At 37.8% G+C, this 17,705-nt stretch overlaps 1 protein-coding gene across 3 annotated transcripts in view; it reads left to right on the top strand.

Moving 5' to 3' along the window:
* Nucleotides 1–17,705, top strand: part of LOC150109806 (uncharacterized) — a 124,045-nt gene that overhangs the window by 86,720 nt on the left and 19,620 nt on the right. For 2 of the 3 annotated variants that reach the window (XM_090412600.1, XM_090412687.1), the window contains exon 6: nucleotides 4,499–4,577. The exons of the other annotated variant lie outside the window; for it this stretch is intronic. In XM_090412600.1, the coding sequence (XP_090268726.1) occupies nucleotides 4,499–4,577 (79 nt within the window). The remainder of the gene's footprint in view (nucleotides 1–4,498; nucleotides 4,578–17,705) is intronic. 3 annotated transcript variants of the gene reach the window in all.

Genomic DNA, 17,705 nt, shown 5'->3' on the forward strand with positions numbered 1-17,705 from the left:
CATATCTATTCCAGATACATTTACTTGCGTTTATACGCAAACTGTCAATAATGAATGTGTCAGATTTGGACGCCCTCACAGATTCGCTGGACGAAGAGCCAGCGCTCATACTTGTAAATAAACTTCAAAGGAAATTTAAGCTCAAATGGCCATCAAACTTGATAGATCCTGATACAATTATAGACTCTCTAGATAAAGGATTGGCTTTCAGCTTCATAAAGAAACTCCTTAAGAAGTTCGAGCGTGAATGGCCCGGCTTCCTGAATCTTTACTCTTCACCTGAGACTGACGATGATCCAAATGAAGACACTCCTCAAATGGAGGAAAATTTAAATCCAGTCACCTCTGAATCTACTCATTCAGATCAAGGAGAGAAGCACGTGCGTAAAAAACGCAAAACTCTCGCCTCGGAGTCAGCAAACGAAAATGGCATGGATGAAGATGCCCCCAACATAGATTCCTCTGCCTCCACCAATGAAAAGGTGCCTCCAGTCATTCTTAGGGAAAAACAGAGATGGACAGCCCTAAGAACCACCATGGCCAACCTGCAAATAAATTACTCCACTGCCAAGAACATAGAGGAGGGCATCAAAATTCAGCCCACTACAGTGTCTGACTATAGAAATCTAACCAAGGAGTTGGACACAAGAGGTATACAATACCATACCTTCACACTTACCTCGGAGAAAAATCTTAAAGTGGTACTCCGAGGAGTATCTGAAGACATTGAAACAGCTGAAATAGCTGCTGACCTCAACATGCAAGATCTGCCTCCCATCAAAGTCAGTAGAATGTACAGATCTAACAAGACCCCTATGCCTCTAGTATTGGTAGAAATACACAACATCTATAAAGATATTTACAATTTGAAGACAATCTGTGGGCTCAAGATCTCACCAGAGCCACTTAGGAAGAGGGCCTCTTCTGGGCAATGCCATAGATGCCAAAAATTTGGTCATGCCCAGAAGTTGTGCAAAGCCCAATACAGATGTCTGAAATGTGGTGACACCCACCCCACATATACCTGCTCCAAGCCAAAAACCACCCCGGCTAAGTGTGCTAATTGTGGTGGCCCCCACCCTGCAAATTACAGAGGATGTATATGCCACCCAAAAAACAGACAAACTGAGTTAATCAGTCAGTCTAGCTCACTGCCAGAAACGAAAGCCCCAGAAGCCCAAGTTCATCAGGCTCCTATTAGCTTGAACAAGATGACAGGTGTTCACCCACCATCAACTGAGCCCCCTAAGAAAATAAATCTTCAACACCAAACAAGAACATATGCTGATGTGGCCCGCCCCAAAAAAGCAATCCATGACCAGAATATGACAAATCCACATTCAAATATAACAGCCATCATCACCTCTTCTCTTGTAAATATGTTACAGGATTTCAGTAACGCAAATCCATCACTGAGCACTACAAAAAGTTTCTTGCAGCAAACACAGCTCATTTTATCTGCACTCTCCAATGCATAGGAAAAAATTTACCCCAGATTCTCTAATGATTATCTCATGGAATGCCAACGGCCTTAAAAATAAAATACTAGAAGTACAGGAATTCAATGACAGATATAATCCGTATATATTATTAATTAATGAAACTCACCTGAGACCTGCTGACAATCCTAAAGTCAAAGGATATCAGCTCTACAGGAATGATAGACTGGATTACAGAGGTGGTGGCACAGCCATCCTCATCAAAAATCACATCAATCATCATTCTGTAGCCATTCCTACAACCACCAATCTCGAACTTACAGGTATCAATGTCATCACAAACTCTATCGGAAACATAAAAATATATTCTGCTTATAACCCACCATCAAAAACATTGCTGACCACAGATCTGGATGCTATCCTCGGCATTAAACTGCCGGTTATTATTGCAGGAGATTTTAACGCAAAACATCATGCCTGGAGCAGTAGGTCTATAAATAGGAATGGCCGCATCCTCTATAGCTACACAAGCTCAAATTGCGCAACTGTGGCTGGTCCCTCAGTGCCAACTCACCACAGTCCTACTGGCTCATCCGACGTCTTGGATATAGCTGTCCTTCAGAATGTTAACCTACAGTACTCCCTGGAATCATTGAATGAGTTATCATCAGACCACAATCCTATTCTGCTCCAACTGGGTTATCAGAGGGATCTTCCCCATTCGCCTCATACCTTCATTCCCTGGGAAAAACTATCCAAAATGCTTCCAAACTACATTGATCCCATCCCTCATATTAATTCCAAGGAAGAAATTGATTCTGCAGTCAATAAACTTACTGATCAAATCAACACAGCCATAGCATCTATCACCTCAAATTCAGTTGCTTTCAAGCCTAAACGACTACCAGATGACATAATGAACTTAATCAGGGAGAAAAATAAAGCAAGAAAAAGATACCACAACACCAGAGCACCCCAAGACAAGAAATATCTCAACAAAATGAACAGTGTAGTGAGAGATGCACTTAAAATCCATAGAAACAAACTATGGGAAGATAAATTAGCCTCCATATCACCTGGTGATCAATCCGTTTGGAAGTTCATGAGAAACATCAAAAACAAAAATAAATCTCTTCCTCCTCTCAAATCTGACCTGAACATTGTTTACACAGATGCAGAAAAAGCCGAAACTATAGCTAAAAAATTAGAAAAACAGTGTAGCCCTTCATACAATAATCTAAATTTCAATCATATTCACAAAGTCCACCGCCACGTCAGACACGTGTTAAAACGGCCTGATACCTGTACTAGCCAACTCACACCTATTTCCCCAGCTGAAATTTATGACATTATAAAGAATTTAAAGAATAAAAAAGCTCCAGGGCCTGACGGCATCTCCAACAAAGTTATTAAACTGCTACCCCGAAAGGCCATCGTATATCTCGCAACAATAATAAATGCTATGTTCAGGTTTAAGTACTTCCCCTCTGCATGGAAGTTGGCAGACGTAGTTCCTATATACAAACCAGGCAAGGATCCTCAGCAGCCTCAAAGTTATCGTCCCATAAGTCTGATATCTAATCTGGGCAAAATAGCAGAAAAAGCTATCCTTTCCAGAATTCAACTTTCAGTAAAAAAATTAAACATCCTTCCTTCAGAACAGTTTGGTTTTCGCCAATTTCACAGCACCACCCAACAAATTCACAGACTAATAGAATTCATTATCACAAGTTATAATTGGCATCAATACACCGGGGCAGTTTTTCTTGATTTAGAGAAGGCGTTTGACAAGTTATGGCACTTTGGACTACTATACAAGTTGATTTTAGCTGGCATTCCATCAGATCTAGTTCAAATTATAAAGTCATTTCTTAGTGACAGACGAATACAAGTCAAACTAAATGATATATTATCTACCCAACGACGCATCTTGGCAGGAGTTCCTCAAGGGTCCCTTCTGGCACCGATACTTTTCACGATTTACATGGCGGACATTCCGCACAATCCAATGTCATCCATCATTGCCCTATACGCAGACGACACAGCTATACTAGCCAGATCTATTAAACCTCACCTTGTCACCAAGAAACTGCAAGAAAATCTGCAGAGATTAGAGCACTGGTTCTCGGAATGGAGACTGCAAGTAAACCCTCAGAAGGGTATTGCCATGCTCTTCACTAAAAACTCAATACTCCCCAAAGATGATATCTTCCTATTTAATACCAAGATTCCCTGGAAAGCAGAAGCCAAATATCTGGGTGTACTGCTGGACAGAAAACTAACTTTCAGTTCACATATAAAAGCCTCATGTTCAAAAGCATCAAGAGTCATTGCACAGCTTTACCCTCTTATCAATAGGAATAGCAAGCTGGATACCAAAATAAAACTGCTCCTTTATCAACTGATGATTCGACCCATTATCACTTACGCATCCCCAGCCTGGAGTCACACCTCAAGTACAAATATCCTCAAACTACAGAAAGTGCAAAACAAATGTCTCTGCATGATATTAAACGCACCATGGTACGTCAGAAATGTCCAACTTCACCGGGATACAAATATCCCCTACATCTATTCTTTCCTGCAGTCTTCAGCAGTGAAGTTCTTCTCAGTGTCCTCTTCACATCCAAATGAATTAGTGCAACAAGCAGAAAATTATGATGAAACAGACTTCTCAAAATATAGGAGACCGAAGGCCATCCTACTTCCAAATGAAGATCTCTGAATCGCACCCACTCAGGCAGAGCTCTTAGCTCATAAACTTTTCCTCACACAGTAATCCTTATCAGATAGCAGGGAATAAAAAAGCATTTTGCTTCGCCCTTATAGTCAGCAACGTCTTGCGTTTAGTATCACCTCTTGGTCTGGCTAGTGACCTTTCCCATAATTAGCAGCATTATGGAATAGTAAGGCAAGTGATGTGAAGTCATTAGCTTTTATATATGAGTTGCCCCAATCTTAAATTTCTTAAAATATATTGAAACTAAATGTGATTTATTTCATTTGGGTAGTATAAATTTCTATGATTTGCTTTTTTTTTTATTAATTTTATGTTTAAGGAGGCATAGCAGCAGTGATGGTTGGCTTGATGTTTCTCATTGTGATGCCCCATCAGTTAGTGATGAAGCTATACAGTGGGTATGTCTCAAATGTCATTAATTTAACTACAAGATAAAAATTTATTTATTTACTTAAGTATAAAGAGCTAATATTTATTTATTTATTTTATGTTAACTGTTCTTTACAATAGTTATGACCAAAAATAATCAAGTTTTATATGGGAGTATAAAAAAATAGTGGGAATTATTTTGAAGGAATAACTGTAAACTTTATTTAAGATGCCACAAACTGATAGCATAATTATTAAAAATTAACATAATTAAAATGTAAAATATCAGTAAAAAAATTTACAAATTGTAGTTGAGTTTCAGAAAAGATTAACAATAGCCTGCATTGGAGGCAATTATCTAATACTACACTTATCTATTTATTTTAAAGCAACATAAATCATCATATCATGCAGGGATAAAAATCAAATCATAATTTATTCTTGTGCAGTTGCATTTCTACTCACACTCTTTCATTAAAAACAGATAGTATTATATGATTCCAATTCTACTTGCCAAGAAAGATAAAAGATAGCAAAAGAGAAAAATTTTAGGTTTATCTTCATGATGGGGGAGAGGATAATGTAGATCTGGTGGAGAAGATTTTGTGCAGATAATTTATGATCATATTAGGAATCTGGAAATGTTGACCAAGGATTGATTAAATGATTAAAATGGAAAGTCTGGCAGCTGAAAAAAAGGAGGGCTGGGGATATTTATTTATTTAGTGTATGGCATAATAAAGACACGACATCAGAATATATAAATACATATTTGTGCAGACAATTAAAAATGAGACAAATAATGCACATATACAAATATCAGGTAAAAAAAAAGTCACTAAAATTTTAAGTCTAGTTTGGATAGCCAATCAAGAGCTGAAGGATCTGCCTCAAAAAAAAAAAGTCTCTCAGGTCACCAGGGTAGGCTCATATGCTGCAGTCCTCCACAATGTGCCAGATGGTTTGGTTTATGGCCCCACAGTCACATTGGGGTGTAGGTGATCTTCTGTAAGCTGTCTGCACAGATACCCTGTCCTGTACATATCCTATTTAGGCTTTTCCATAGGTGACATGGAAGCTCAATATATCCTTCCCAAGTTGTGTCACCAGACTTAAACAAGTATATCCTTCCCAACCAAAACCCTTTCGGGTTTTGGTTGGGAAGGATATACTTGTTTAACTCTGGTGATTTTTCTTTCCAAGTTTCTAGCCATTTCGAATTAACATTGAAATTGCTGTTTGTTAGTTCTTCAGCCAATATTAGTGGAGGCTGTCGGGATTTAAGGCGATTCATATTTATATATTGGTGGTCTTCATGTATTGGTAACAGGGGATTGCTGTTTAATTTTTTGTACTCTTTTACTAGAGCATCTTGTCTGTGCAGGTTCAGTGGTGCAGTATTGCTCAGAGTTGGAAGCCAGTAGAGGGGAATGGATTTGACACAGCCTGTTATTGTCCTCATTGCTGCATTTATTTGCATGTCGATTTTCTTGATATGAAGGCTGTTTAGCTATACTGGTGAACAATATTTTGCTGCAGAGTAGACTAAGGCCAACGTGGAGTATCGCAGTGTAATAGCAGGTAGAACCCCATGTAGAACCACACAGTTTTTGTATGACGTTATTACAGATTCTGATCTTTAAAGAGAGATTCTCCAGATGTCTTTTGAAAAGTAGTTTTGTATCCAAGGTAACACCCAGATATTTAGGAAACTCTTGGTGCTGCAGCATTGTGTTGTTAAAGCTGACTTGAAGTTTCCTATTTGCCAATTTGGTGTTTAGGTGAAAAGAGCTAACCTTGGTCTTATTGAGGTTTGGTGTTAGTCTCCATTTATGAAAGTATTCCCCAATGATTCTAAGGTCATTTGTGAGAATATCTTCAGTTACTTCGATGCTCTTGTGTTGGGTGGCGAGGGCTATATCATCAGCATAAGCAAATTTTTTTGACCTAGTTGTCGGTAGATCAGATGTATATAAGTTGAATAAGATTAGTGCTAATACTTAGCCCTGTGGGAGCCCATTGTTCAGCTTTCTCAGTTTGCTCATTTTGTTTCCCAGTACCACATGAAAGAACCTGTCAGAAAGCATGTTACCAATAAGTTGTATGATAGATTGGCATGGTATGACTGTATCAACTTGTATAACAAGTCCCCCCCCCCCTCTTTCCATATGATGTCATATGCAGCAGTAAGGTCAACAAACACAACAGAAGTTTTGAAACATCTCTGAAAACTTGCTTCTATATTGGTAGTAAGGCTTAGTCTTGGTCCTTACAACTTCATGGAGTCCTAAAGCCTGCTTGCTCAATAGGGATAACTTCAGATATTTTTGGCCCAATTCTGTTGAGGAGCACAATTGACGATAGCTCTCTGCTTGATCTTGAGGCTTGCTGGGTTTTAATATGGCTATTATTTTGATTCTCTTAAAGGCTGTTGAAAGGTTTCCCATCCTTAAAATGTGAGAAAAGAATCTTGTTAGCCATTGATGAGCATTTTTTCCCACAGTTAGCCAAGAATTCAGGCTGATGCTTTGCAATTTTCACCTTCTTTAAGGCTTCAGTTATTTCATCTGTGGTAAATTCTCTTGAAAATTGGAAACTGTCAGCTGCACTTTGTCGTAAGTTTCTGAGTGTTCCTAAAAAAAAAAGGGGGTGAGGAACATGACAGAGACACACAGGGATATTGTAGGGTGAGACATAAGTGAAATTTATCCATATCCTGCAAGAACATGGATAAATGTTCATGCAAGAAATCATCCCCAGAGTAAAATTGTTGGTATCAGGGGAGTGAAGAGCAGAGGGTTTTTTTTTTTTTTTTTTTTTTTTTATTTACAATGTTATAGATCTACTGCACAGTTAACCTCTTCTATTTTAGTCTGAAGATAGTGCATGATTTTGGGGAAGAGCTGGCATACATCTTACTAAACACTTTCATAGTCGACTAGGTGCAATTTCCTACCCATGCAAGAGTATAAATACTGTGCAAAGATAATCACAAGAGATCTGACTTCTAAATGCAAAGTTACATGATCCCATATGTTCAAATAATGAGCATGTGCTTCACTAAGATCTATCAAACTGGTGCATGCATCCTGGTATCAGTGCTATCTCTACATCGCATAAAGACATAAGGTTACATGAGAAGGAGGGTTTAGAATTGCTGTATAATTCGGAAAAGAATTTGGCAAAAGGGATAGATGGCATATTAGCACATATGCTATAGAAATTTTGAGCTGAAAAAGTTAGGGTTGCATTGATCTGGATTGCATAATTTGAGTTTCAGATCAGGAAAGATCACCTAAAAAAAAAGAGCATGTCTGATAGTCCCATTGTGCAAGGATGGTGCAGGAACTTGCATACAGAAATTGAAGCATAAGTTATAATTTGCATGAAACAGCATGAGTTTATTAAAGGAAGATCATTCCTGAGCAATTTGCAATTAGAAAGAGTGATATATGTGGGGTATGAATCTGCCAAATTTAAAGTGATCATTGATGTTTCCCATGGATCAATCCTTGAACCATTGTTGCTCAATCAGTACATTTAATGTTATTGGGAAAGACCTGATAGAAGATTTTAAGATTGTTGATGACAATGTAAAGTTAAGTAGGGAAATCGGGGAATACTACTGATATGCAGCACCTATGGAATGACTTGAATGGAACTATATGGAAAAATAAACCATTGTTAGTATGTGCAAAATTATGCACTTTGGTGTGATGAAATTTCCAGTGGTTTGTTGCTGTTATTAATATTATTATTATTCTGTGGTTATCCATGGAGTCAGAAGGCTCATTTTGAGAGACCTGCACTAACCTTTATATACAGGGTGTTCGGGATAAATTTGACATATTTATAATTAATTATATTTTTCCGTAAGTTACATGTATTAACACACACTTCTCTTCATTTAAAAGTTTGGACCCTTCTTCATTCACATACAAGATGTCAGAAAGGATGGATAGCTGGAACCCACCTGAATCATGGAAGAGAATAACTTGTATCATGATGATTCGTGCCCGCCATCAAAATAAGGATATTACGACTGCTGCCCAATGCTCCCTGAATACAGTAAAAACAATCAGGCATGAACTAGAGACTTGCAATGGTGACTACGAGGATGTAGCAAGAAGAAAGATCCCTAGCAGACGATCTGATTGCGTTCGTACAGCAGAATTCCTCGCAAATCTGCAGGAACAGGTGTTGAAGAACCCTGGCATTGGAATTCGGGCTTTGTTCGTGGAGTTGCTAACTGTAGTCAAGCCCTGGATAACAAGGGTAGCCAATGGTAGGCCGTATGTATGGCAGCAGGATTCGGCCCCTTGCCACACCTCTGGGAAAAGTCAAAAATGGTTGTCTGAAAATTTCTACGACTTCACCAGTCCAAATGTTTGGCCTCCAAACTCCCCAGACCTTAACCCCATGGATTATTTTGTATGGGGCGCAGTTGAAAAAGACACCAATCGCACTTCCAGTAATACAAAAGCCCAGTTAATGGATAAAATTAAAACAGTTTTTGCGGCCCTTCCCAGGGAGACTGTAGCATCAGCTTGTTCGAGGTTCCGAAGCAGAATTGAAGCTGTGATCGATGCTAATGGTGGTTATTTTGAGTAAATCTTGTTGATAGTATTGTAATTAACTCTGCCTGTAATGTTTTTTTGTCAATTCATTAAATTTAATAGATACAAAGAAGATTTTCTTTTTCCTTACGAAACTGTCAAATTTATCCCGAACACCCTGTACATAATACCTGTTACATCTTTTCTTAAACACATTCACTGTCTGGGCACTCACAGCTACTTTTGGCAATTCATTACATATATTCACCACTCCTGAAGCAAAAACAAATCTAGTCTGCACATCCTTACCAACCACACTGTTACAAAACTTCCAGGGATGATCCCTAATTCTTTCTCTCTGTTTGTCATGTATTGACAAACAGAGAGAAAAAAAAATTTTTTCTGTTGTGTCGGTCTTATAGAATCCCTTTATCAACTTATAAGTTTCCAGCATGTCCTCCTCTTTTCACCTTTTCAACTAAACTTTGCAAGGGCACACACATTCAATCTATTCTCACAGGGAACATTCCATAGACCAGACACAAACTTGGTCATTCATTCTCTGAATCCTCTTCATCTGGGTTTCTGTCCCAGGTGACGAGGGATAGAAACAGCTTTATAAACAGTAATACTCCCTATATTTACTTGTTAATGTGATTTTCAATATTCAAGTAATCTTTTGGGCTATTTTTACCAACTTTTGTAATATGCCCTCTGAACTTTAACTTGCTATCCTCCATTATTCTCAAATCCCTAGCTTCATCAATTTCCTGCAATCCAGTACCATCAATGTGATACTCAGTATGTAATCTTTTCATCCCAAAATGCTAAACCTTACATTTGACAACCATTATCCTTTGCCCACAATGGTAATTTATTTATACCATCCTGCATATCTACATCACCCTTCTCAACTATTACCCTCCCCAGTTATGTTCATTAGCAAACAACTGAATATCTCTTCCTTAAATCATTCTCTATATCATTAATGTACATAAAAGAGTGGTGGCCATACTAGAGAGCCTTGAGGCACCTAACTAGTCATCCTCATTCTCCTAGATTCCATTCTACTATATGCTATTGTCTGGTGTGTGTGTGTACATGTATACACCAACCACCCCTATCCATACTGCAAGCATCATATCTGTTCCTATTTGTTCCAACTTATTTAATAGTTTTCTGTGCAGTATTCTGCCAAATGTGCTTGCAATATCATGGTAGAACCATTTCCCTTATCCAATTGTGCTGTCACTTTATTATAAAAAAATTTTTCACATTTGACGTCTGTAGATGCCGTATGGTCACTTCTGTACCTCACATGGTTTTGGCAGTGATGTCTTCTGCTAGAATAAGTGGTAGGGTCGCAGATTCCCTTTCCACACAAAGTTTGTAGGACAATCACAAACATCCATGCCCACGGCAGGATTCGAACCTGCAGCCTCTTGGCTGGAGAGCAGATACACTAACCACTCGGCCAACCAGGCTGGTTACTATAACTTTATTATAAGATGAAAGTAAATTACTAAGGAAGGACTTACCTTTTACAAAGTCATGCTTCCCCTTATAGTATCATACTTGAAGATTAAATGTCAGACTTAGAGATTAAACAACTTTGTCAGAGTCATTGCCACTTCTCTTGTATGTTCCCATAGCACACATGCCAACATGTCATCCAGTCCCACTGCTGTATTTGCATTGATATTTTTTCAATATGCTGAGCACCTCTAGTTCATCTACCTTGATTCTCACATCAGCAACTATAAATCTCTACCTGGATAACACAGGTGGAGATTTATAGTTGACACACTTTTGCAAAGTGATCACTTAGTAACTCAAATATTTCTTCTGCTTCTATCGCCTTCCTACTATCAGTGCTGATTACTCACTACATAGCAAAAAAAAAAAAAAAAAACTCATTTAGATTTACTTTGGCCTGCTTAGCTAATTTTCTTGCAGAATCTGTATTAATCCTTTCTTATCATACTAATCTTCTTCTTGCCTGTACTTTGTACTGCTCATAAACATGCTGATCATCTTTTTCTTTATATTCTCTCCACAGTGTTTTTTTTTTTTTTTTTTTTTGTATTGCCTGCTTTATATTGCTACTCATCCACTTAATCCTCACTTGGCTTATTCTCCTGATCCTAGTACTCAGTCTAACACTGCTTCTCTCAAACAGTCCCTGACCACTTCCCCATGTACTAGTGACATTCTCTCCTTAGAGTTTCTTAAGCCATGACACTCTTGCAAGCTGCTTCCTAAGTTTGTATAATCACCAGTTTTGTACTTGCATATAAACCCTTTCTTTAACGAAAATTCCACATGTTTAGCAGCCTCCCAAAACATGATTGCATGTTAGCTTTGCCCAATGTTAGCAAAGTGTCTGTTGTGGTTATGGATACATCTTCTGATGCTCTTTTCATTTAATTATCCCATAGTAACTGTATAAATTCCATTTCCCTCTTGCCATGTGCCATTTCCTCCCTCCAGTGTATGTCCACATAGTCGAATTCCCCATAATAATTGCTCAGCCTGTACTCATTATGCTAATCTTCTGATTCACTCCATTCATCTATAAATTGCACACCATTCCTTCTGCATAATCTTCCCATTGACTCATTAGCAGTTATGGCCCTCTCAGTTCAGTCCTGTCATACCAAGGCAGAAGTTTGCTTTCTCACTCTTCTTTGCTTTTATCAGCAACTCGTTCATATCTCTTCTCACTGCACATTTCTCACTTTTCAAATCACCTGCTTTCATCTTTTCCCTCTGCAAACTAACATCCTTGATCTTTGCACCTCAGAAAGATGCTCTCATTACATTCTCATTAAGTACAAATCTTATCATCACTCCATATGCTATCTTCTACTTACTTCCAGTTTCTTGCTCATTTGTATACTTTCCCTATCCACTCTTTCATTCATTCTCTCCTGTTGCCATATGCAATCATTTCTTCAGTCACTCAAGCTTACATATTGTCCTGTGGAGGACTTTGCTCAGACATGATGTTTCTCTCCTCACTGTCACCTCATCATCCACATTACCTTCAGTCACTTCGTTCTTACTCTCATTCACATTCTGTACACCATCACTCACTTCATATACTTGCACATGAAACATTTCCAACATGACCTCTCTCCATTCTCATTTTCATACCACAAACCATTCATTCTTGACAATGAGTACTTTGAACAAAATTCTTCATGTTAAACTCAGTGATTCGGGAAGCCTGGACTACCATTTTTCTCATATGCACTGGTGCCATGTAAAATGCTTTTTTTAAATGATACTGTGTATTAAATTTCACAAATTACACTCAACTAAACAGTTTAAAGTAAGTATAATAAATTTAGTTTAATCCTTTACCCAAGTGTGAGCAAACAAAGTTTGCGCCTGAAAGTATCTTCAGGACTGGGTTAAGGTGGTACAACACCAGGGCAACTCATTGCAAAGGTGGAGCAAGCTACCAACACTCCTATCTCAGTATCTCCTATAATGCAAAACACATCTCCTTGCGGATATGTCTATCTAATGTTATGCATTAAGGGAAGGGCCACTACCCAGACCAGTTTCATGAGGTCTCTTCAGTGGGGGCCAGGCCCAAGTGGAGATATCAGGCAGAAGCATTAGCAAGTCATCTCCACCTATAGGAATTGCCAATTGGTGTGCCACCCTTTTTTAATAATTTACTCTGGATTTAGAGAAAGATGTTGAAAGTTTATTTTTCACTTGGTTAGAGTATAATAAATTTAGTTTAATCCTTTATCCAAGTGTGAGCAAACAAAGTTTGCACCTGAAAGTATCTTCAGGACTGGGTTAAGGTGGTACAACACCAGGACAACTCGTTGCAAAGGTGGAGCAAGATACCAACACTCCTATCTCAGTATCTCCTATAATGCAAAACACATCTCCTTGCGGATATGTCTAATGTTATGCATTAAGGGAAGGGCCACTACCCAGACAGTTTCAACCTTTATTGAGGTCTCTTCAGTGGGAGCCAGGCCCAAGTGGAGATATCAGGCAGAAGCATTAGCAAGTCATCTCCACCTATAAGAATTGCCAATTGGTGTGCCACCTTTTTTTTTTTTTTCCCCAGAGTAAATTATTAAAAAAGGGTGGCACACCAATTGGCAATTCCTATAGGTGGAGATGACTTGCTAATGCTTCTGCCTGATCTCTCCACTTGGGCCTGGCTCCCACTGAAGAGACTTCAATAAAGGTTGAAACTAGTCTGGGTAGTGGCCCTTCCCTTAATGCATAACATTAGACATATCTGCAAGGAGATGTGTTTTGCATTATAGGAGATACTGAGATAGGCGTGTTGGTAGCTTGCTCCACCTTTGCAACGAGTTGCCCTGATGTTGTACCACCTTAACCCAGTCCTGAAGATACTTTCAGGCGCAAACTTTGTTTGCTCACACTTGGATAAAGGATTAAACTAAATTTATTATACTCTAACCAAGTGAAAAATAAACTTTCAAGTCTAAAGTAAGTAAAATAATACCAATAATAATTACTAATATTTTTTAAAATCAAAAGACTTACTATATGCCACATGCAACACTGCTATTTCCATGTGCTATGTAGCATCACTTTTATATTCCCACTATTATTATTATTAGTAGTAGTAGTATCTAAGACCTCTAGGAAGTCAAGGACTCATCGAGGGAGGCTATAAATCATCCAAACCAGCTGTCATACCTTCCCTTAAATTCATTCACACTAGATGCACTCATTATCCCTAAAGGCAATATTCCACTTACTTACTGCTCTCTGAGAGAAAAACCTATCTCTTACTCCTTTCTTGACTGTGAACAAACTTAACTTCCATGGATGCCTCCGTGTTCTCTCCCCACCTTCCATATAACAAAAAATTTCATCAGATGCTATCCTATAATACCCATTCAAACTTTTATAGACCTCTGTCATATCACCCTTCTTTCTCCTGATATTCAGTCCATAATCCATATACTCGCAATCTGTTCTCATAATCTAAATCCCATAATCCGCTATAATCTTTGTAACTCTTCTTTGCATCCTTTCCACAGCTTCTTTATCTCCTTGTAATCTGGGAGACCAAATCTGCACATAATAATCCAGGTGTGGTCTTATAAATTACAAGGAGATAAAGAAGCTGTGGAAAGGATGCAAAGAAGAGTTACAAAGATTATAGCGGATTATGGAATATAGCGGATTATGGAACAAATCTGTGTACAGTAGTCCAGATATGTAGATATCAAGTCCTTGTAAAGAGGCAAAATGACTTCCTTATTTTTACATGTCAAAGTTTGCTTCAACACAGTTCATTCACTATAATCCCACCAATATTGGTGGGATTTTGCTTGGAAGGCTAAGGATCTCAGAATTAAGATGAAGCAGGCTGAAGTTCAGAGGTGACATAGCAAACTATTTGAAGTAATTTTTCATCTTTACAAGGACTTGATATCTACATATCTGGACTACTGTACACAGATTTGTTCTCCTGGTTCTGAAGGATGAGGAAGCTGTGAAGATTGTGCAAAGAGGATGATTTAGGGAATTGGAAGATAGATTATGAGGACTAGTTGAGAGTATGTGGATTGCAAACACCAGATAAACAACAGACAGAGGGATGATATGATCAAGGACTAAACTTCTGAACAGTGTTGATACCATATTGGATTTTTTTTTTTTTTTAATGGAAGGTTGGGAGAAGACAAGGAGGCATTCATGGAATGTCAACAGTTAAGAAAGGCATGAGAAGTAAATTAATATTTTTCCCCCCTCACAAAGTATTGAGTGATTGGAACACTTTGCCTGCTGAAGATGGATCTATCTGGTGCAATGAGTTTAAGAGAAAGGATACGACAACTGGTATTGGTGATGTATCGCCTCCCTCAATAAGTGCTTGACTTCCTGGAGGTCTCTGATGATGATGATGATAATAATAATATGCTATTATGACAAGAGTCTATCATTTCAGCTTAGAATGAACAAATAGCATTCATACTGGTATGCCATGTTTATTACCAATGCAACACTGCTGTGAGCCATAAAGGGGAGGTATTTAAAAAAAAAAAATTGCTAAATTAATAAATTTCATGTGAATACAGAATTTATTAGAAGTAAACAGAACTGTCATTTTAACATTAAGCACTTTATTTTTGTATATCATTTAACAAGAAATGTCATGCATGGTTCTCTGCTATTGCATGAAATGAAGAGTGTTTAAAAAAGTAGTGAGATTGTGAACACTGCTTAGCTATAACAGTTTTAATTGATAAAATGCATATATCAGTGTGTGATTGACATTTGAGTTAATACTGCAACAGTTATTTGTGTTCCATTGAGGATATGATGTGTAAAGGTGGATTTGTTAGCAAGGGTGTGTGGGGACTAAATTTTATGCTTTGAGTGTAGTGAACAAGTGGAATGGATTGCCAGAGGTGATTTGTGAAGGAATGAGTTCAAGGAGAAGTATGCGCCTCTTTCGCCATGCCCTTGTTACAGCAAGGGCATGGCGAAATAAGTGCTGTAACAAGGGCATGGCGAAAGAGGACCCGCCACAAGTGCAACTAGGTTTGGGGTGCAAAACGTAAAAAATAAAAATAAATAAGATATAAAAGTCCGCTATTTTATATTGTATTTTTAAATTTCGGCAATACGCCACTTTAGACATACAAATTCTGCAATACACTGCAACTCGTTTTGATGGGGTTAATAGTAAGTATTTAACATATTGCATTTATTAAAATTTAACTTGTTACATTTTTCAAAATTTTTGTCATTTTTGGGTTAGGGGAGCGCAAGTTAGACATTGCATTGAGTTAGGGGGGACACAAGTTAGACACTTGCCACAGGCGCTTCTTATCCTCGTTACTGTACTGATGATGGGTATTTGTTTTTCTGAATAATAGTTATATGGGCCTCTCGTGATGAGTTTTTGACTCCATGGAGATGCCGAGAATATAATAATGTTTCTTTGCGCTCCCCTAACCCAAAAATGCCAAAAATTTTGAAAAACGTAAATGTAACAAGTATACAGAATAATATTTTGTATACTATTAGATAGAGATAGATTCTGGTTCTTTATGATCTTTAATACAATCTTTACAGAGAATACATTATGAGAAAAGCACCTAATGGACATGATAGCGGTTGCTCAGTTGATGGCAAAAAAGATAAATAATCTTAGGTATGCTGAAAAATACTATTCTTATTGCAAAGGGGAACTGAAGTCCCTCATTAAAAGAGTTGAATGGGAAAGCCTGAAATATGGTTTAAGAATTAATTGTGATAAAACAAAATACATGACCATAGATGAAAATAACAATTTCGTCCACAACATTGACTTCGGGAAAGATTAATTTGGTTATCTTGGAGCTCTAATAAGCACCAAGAGTAGATGTCAACCAGAAATTAAAAGAAAAATGACCATGTTGAGGTCAGCAATGGTGCAATTGCAGAAAATATGGAAAGACAGAAACATTTCTATCACCACTGGTACACCAAACTTGGTGATTTCAATTTTCATTTATGGTGAATCTTGGACACTCAGCAAGAAAGATATGAACATGATAAATGGCTCCAAGATGTGGTGCTTGACAAGGATGTTTGAGAGTCTTCTGGATGGATAAAAGGTTTAATGAAAGTATAATAAGGCAATTAAAAATTAAGAGGGAGCTGTGTGATGTAAACTAAATAATTCTAAAATATTTTGGTAGCATTTCAAGATGTGAAAAGGACAACCCAGAAAAACTTATCATGCAAGGCAAAGTGGAAGGAGAAAGAAAAAGAGGACACCCAAGATCAAGATGGTTGGACCAGATTAAAAAGATCACCAGACTTGCTTTGGAGTTGGTCAGTGCTGCAACAAAAGACAGAAAGAAGTGGAAAGTTATTGTGGCTACAGTCATGAGTCCTCAGACATGAGGAGACCAAACAAGAAGAAGATAATTTTAGTAACAATTGAAATTGAAGATATGCAGAAGTTTGCCAGCTTAATTTCACTCTTTCGGACTAAAACCGAGTTTTTGTTGTTGTTGGCAGGCACAAACAAAATGCTATTATTAATATCAACTTCTGCACAACTGTAATAACTTCTTTTATACAACATTTTTACATTTACATGTGACAGTGTTACAGGCAAACTGTAACATGTTGTTGTACTCTGAGGATGCTTTGTCACCGAATAGCTCAAGAAATTTAATCTCCTTACTCATGCTCTCACTTACTGCTTGCAGTCAATACTACCATATTTAAAGTCATCCATTACTATCAGCCTCCTGTCACTCACAGTGTCATCTGCCAAATTCAGAATCATCTCCTTCTGCATTCCCTGGCCTGTAGTAACATCCTGCTAATTATCGAAAATTTGTGCTAATCTCAACATCACACCAGATGGCCTCAAAGTCATTATCATTATTGGTTCCTTTAAGTTTTGCACTGAGAGGACACAACAATTCTGAAATCACCAGTAATACTCCCATCTCCTCTTTTCTATCTGTTTTGAAAAATGATATAATTACATTTTATTCCCATGAGCATGTCATCATCTGTTTACCATGTCTCACCGATGTGATTTGATCTCACTTGCTGATTTGTTTGCTGACTATCTGTATC

This window comes from Typopeltis vanoorti, chromosome 1 (genome assembly GCF_054136105.1).
Source record: "Typopeltis vanoorti isolate ZY-2024b chromosome 1, IOZ_Tvanoo_1.0, whole genome shotgun sequence".
Classification (NCBI taxonomy): domain Eukaryota; kingdom Metazoa; phylum Arthropoda; class Arachnida; order Uropygi; family Thelyphonidae; genus Typopeltis; species Typopeltis vanoorti.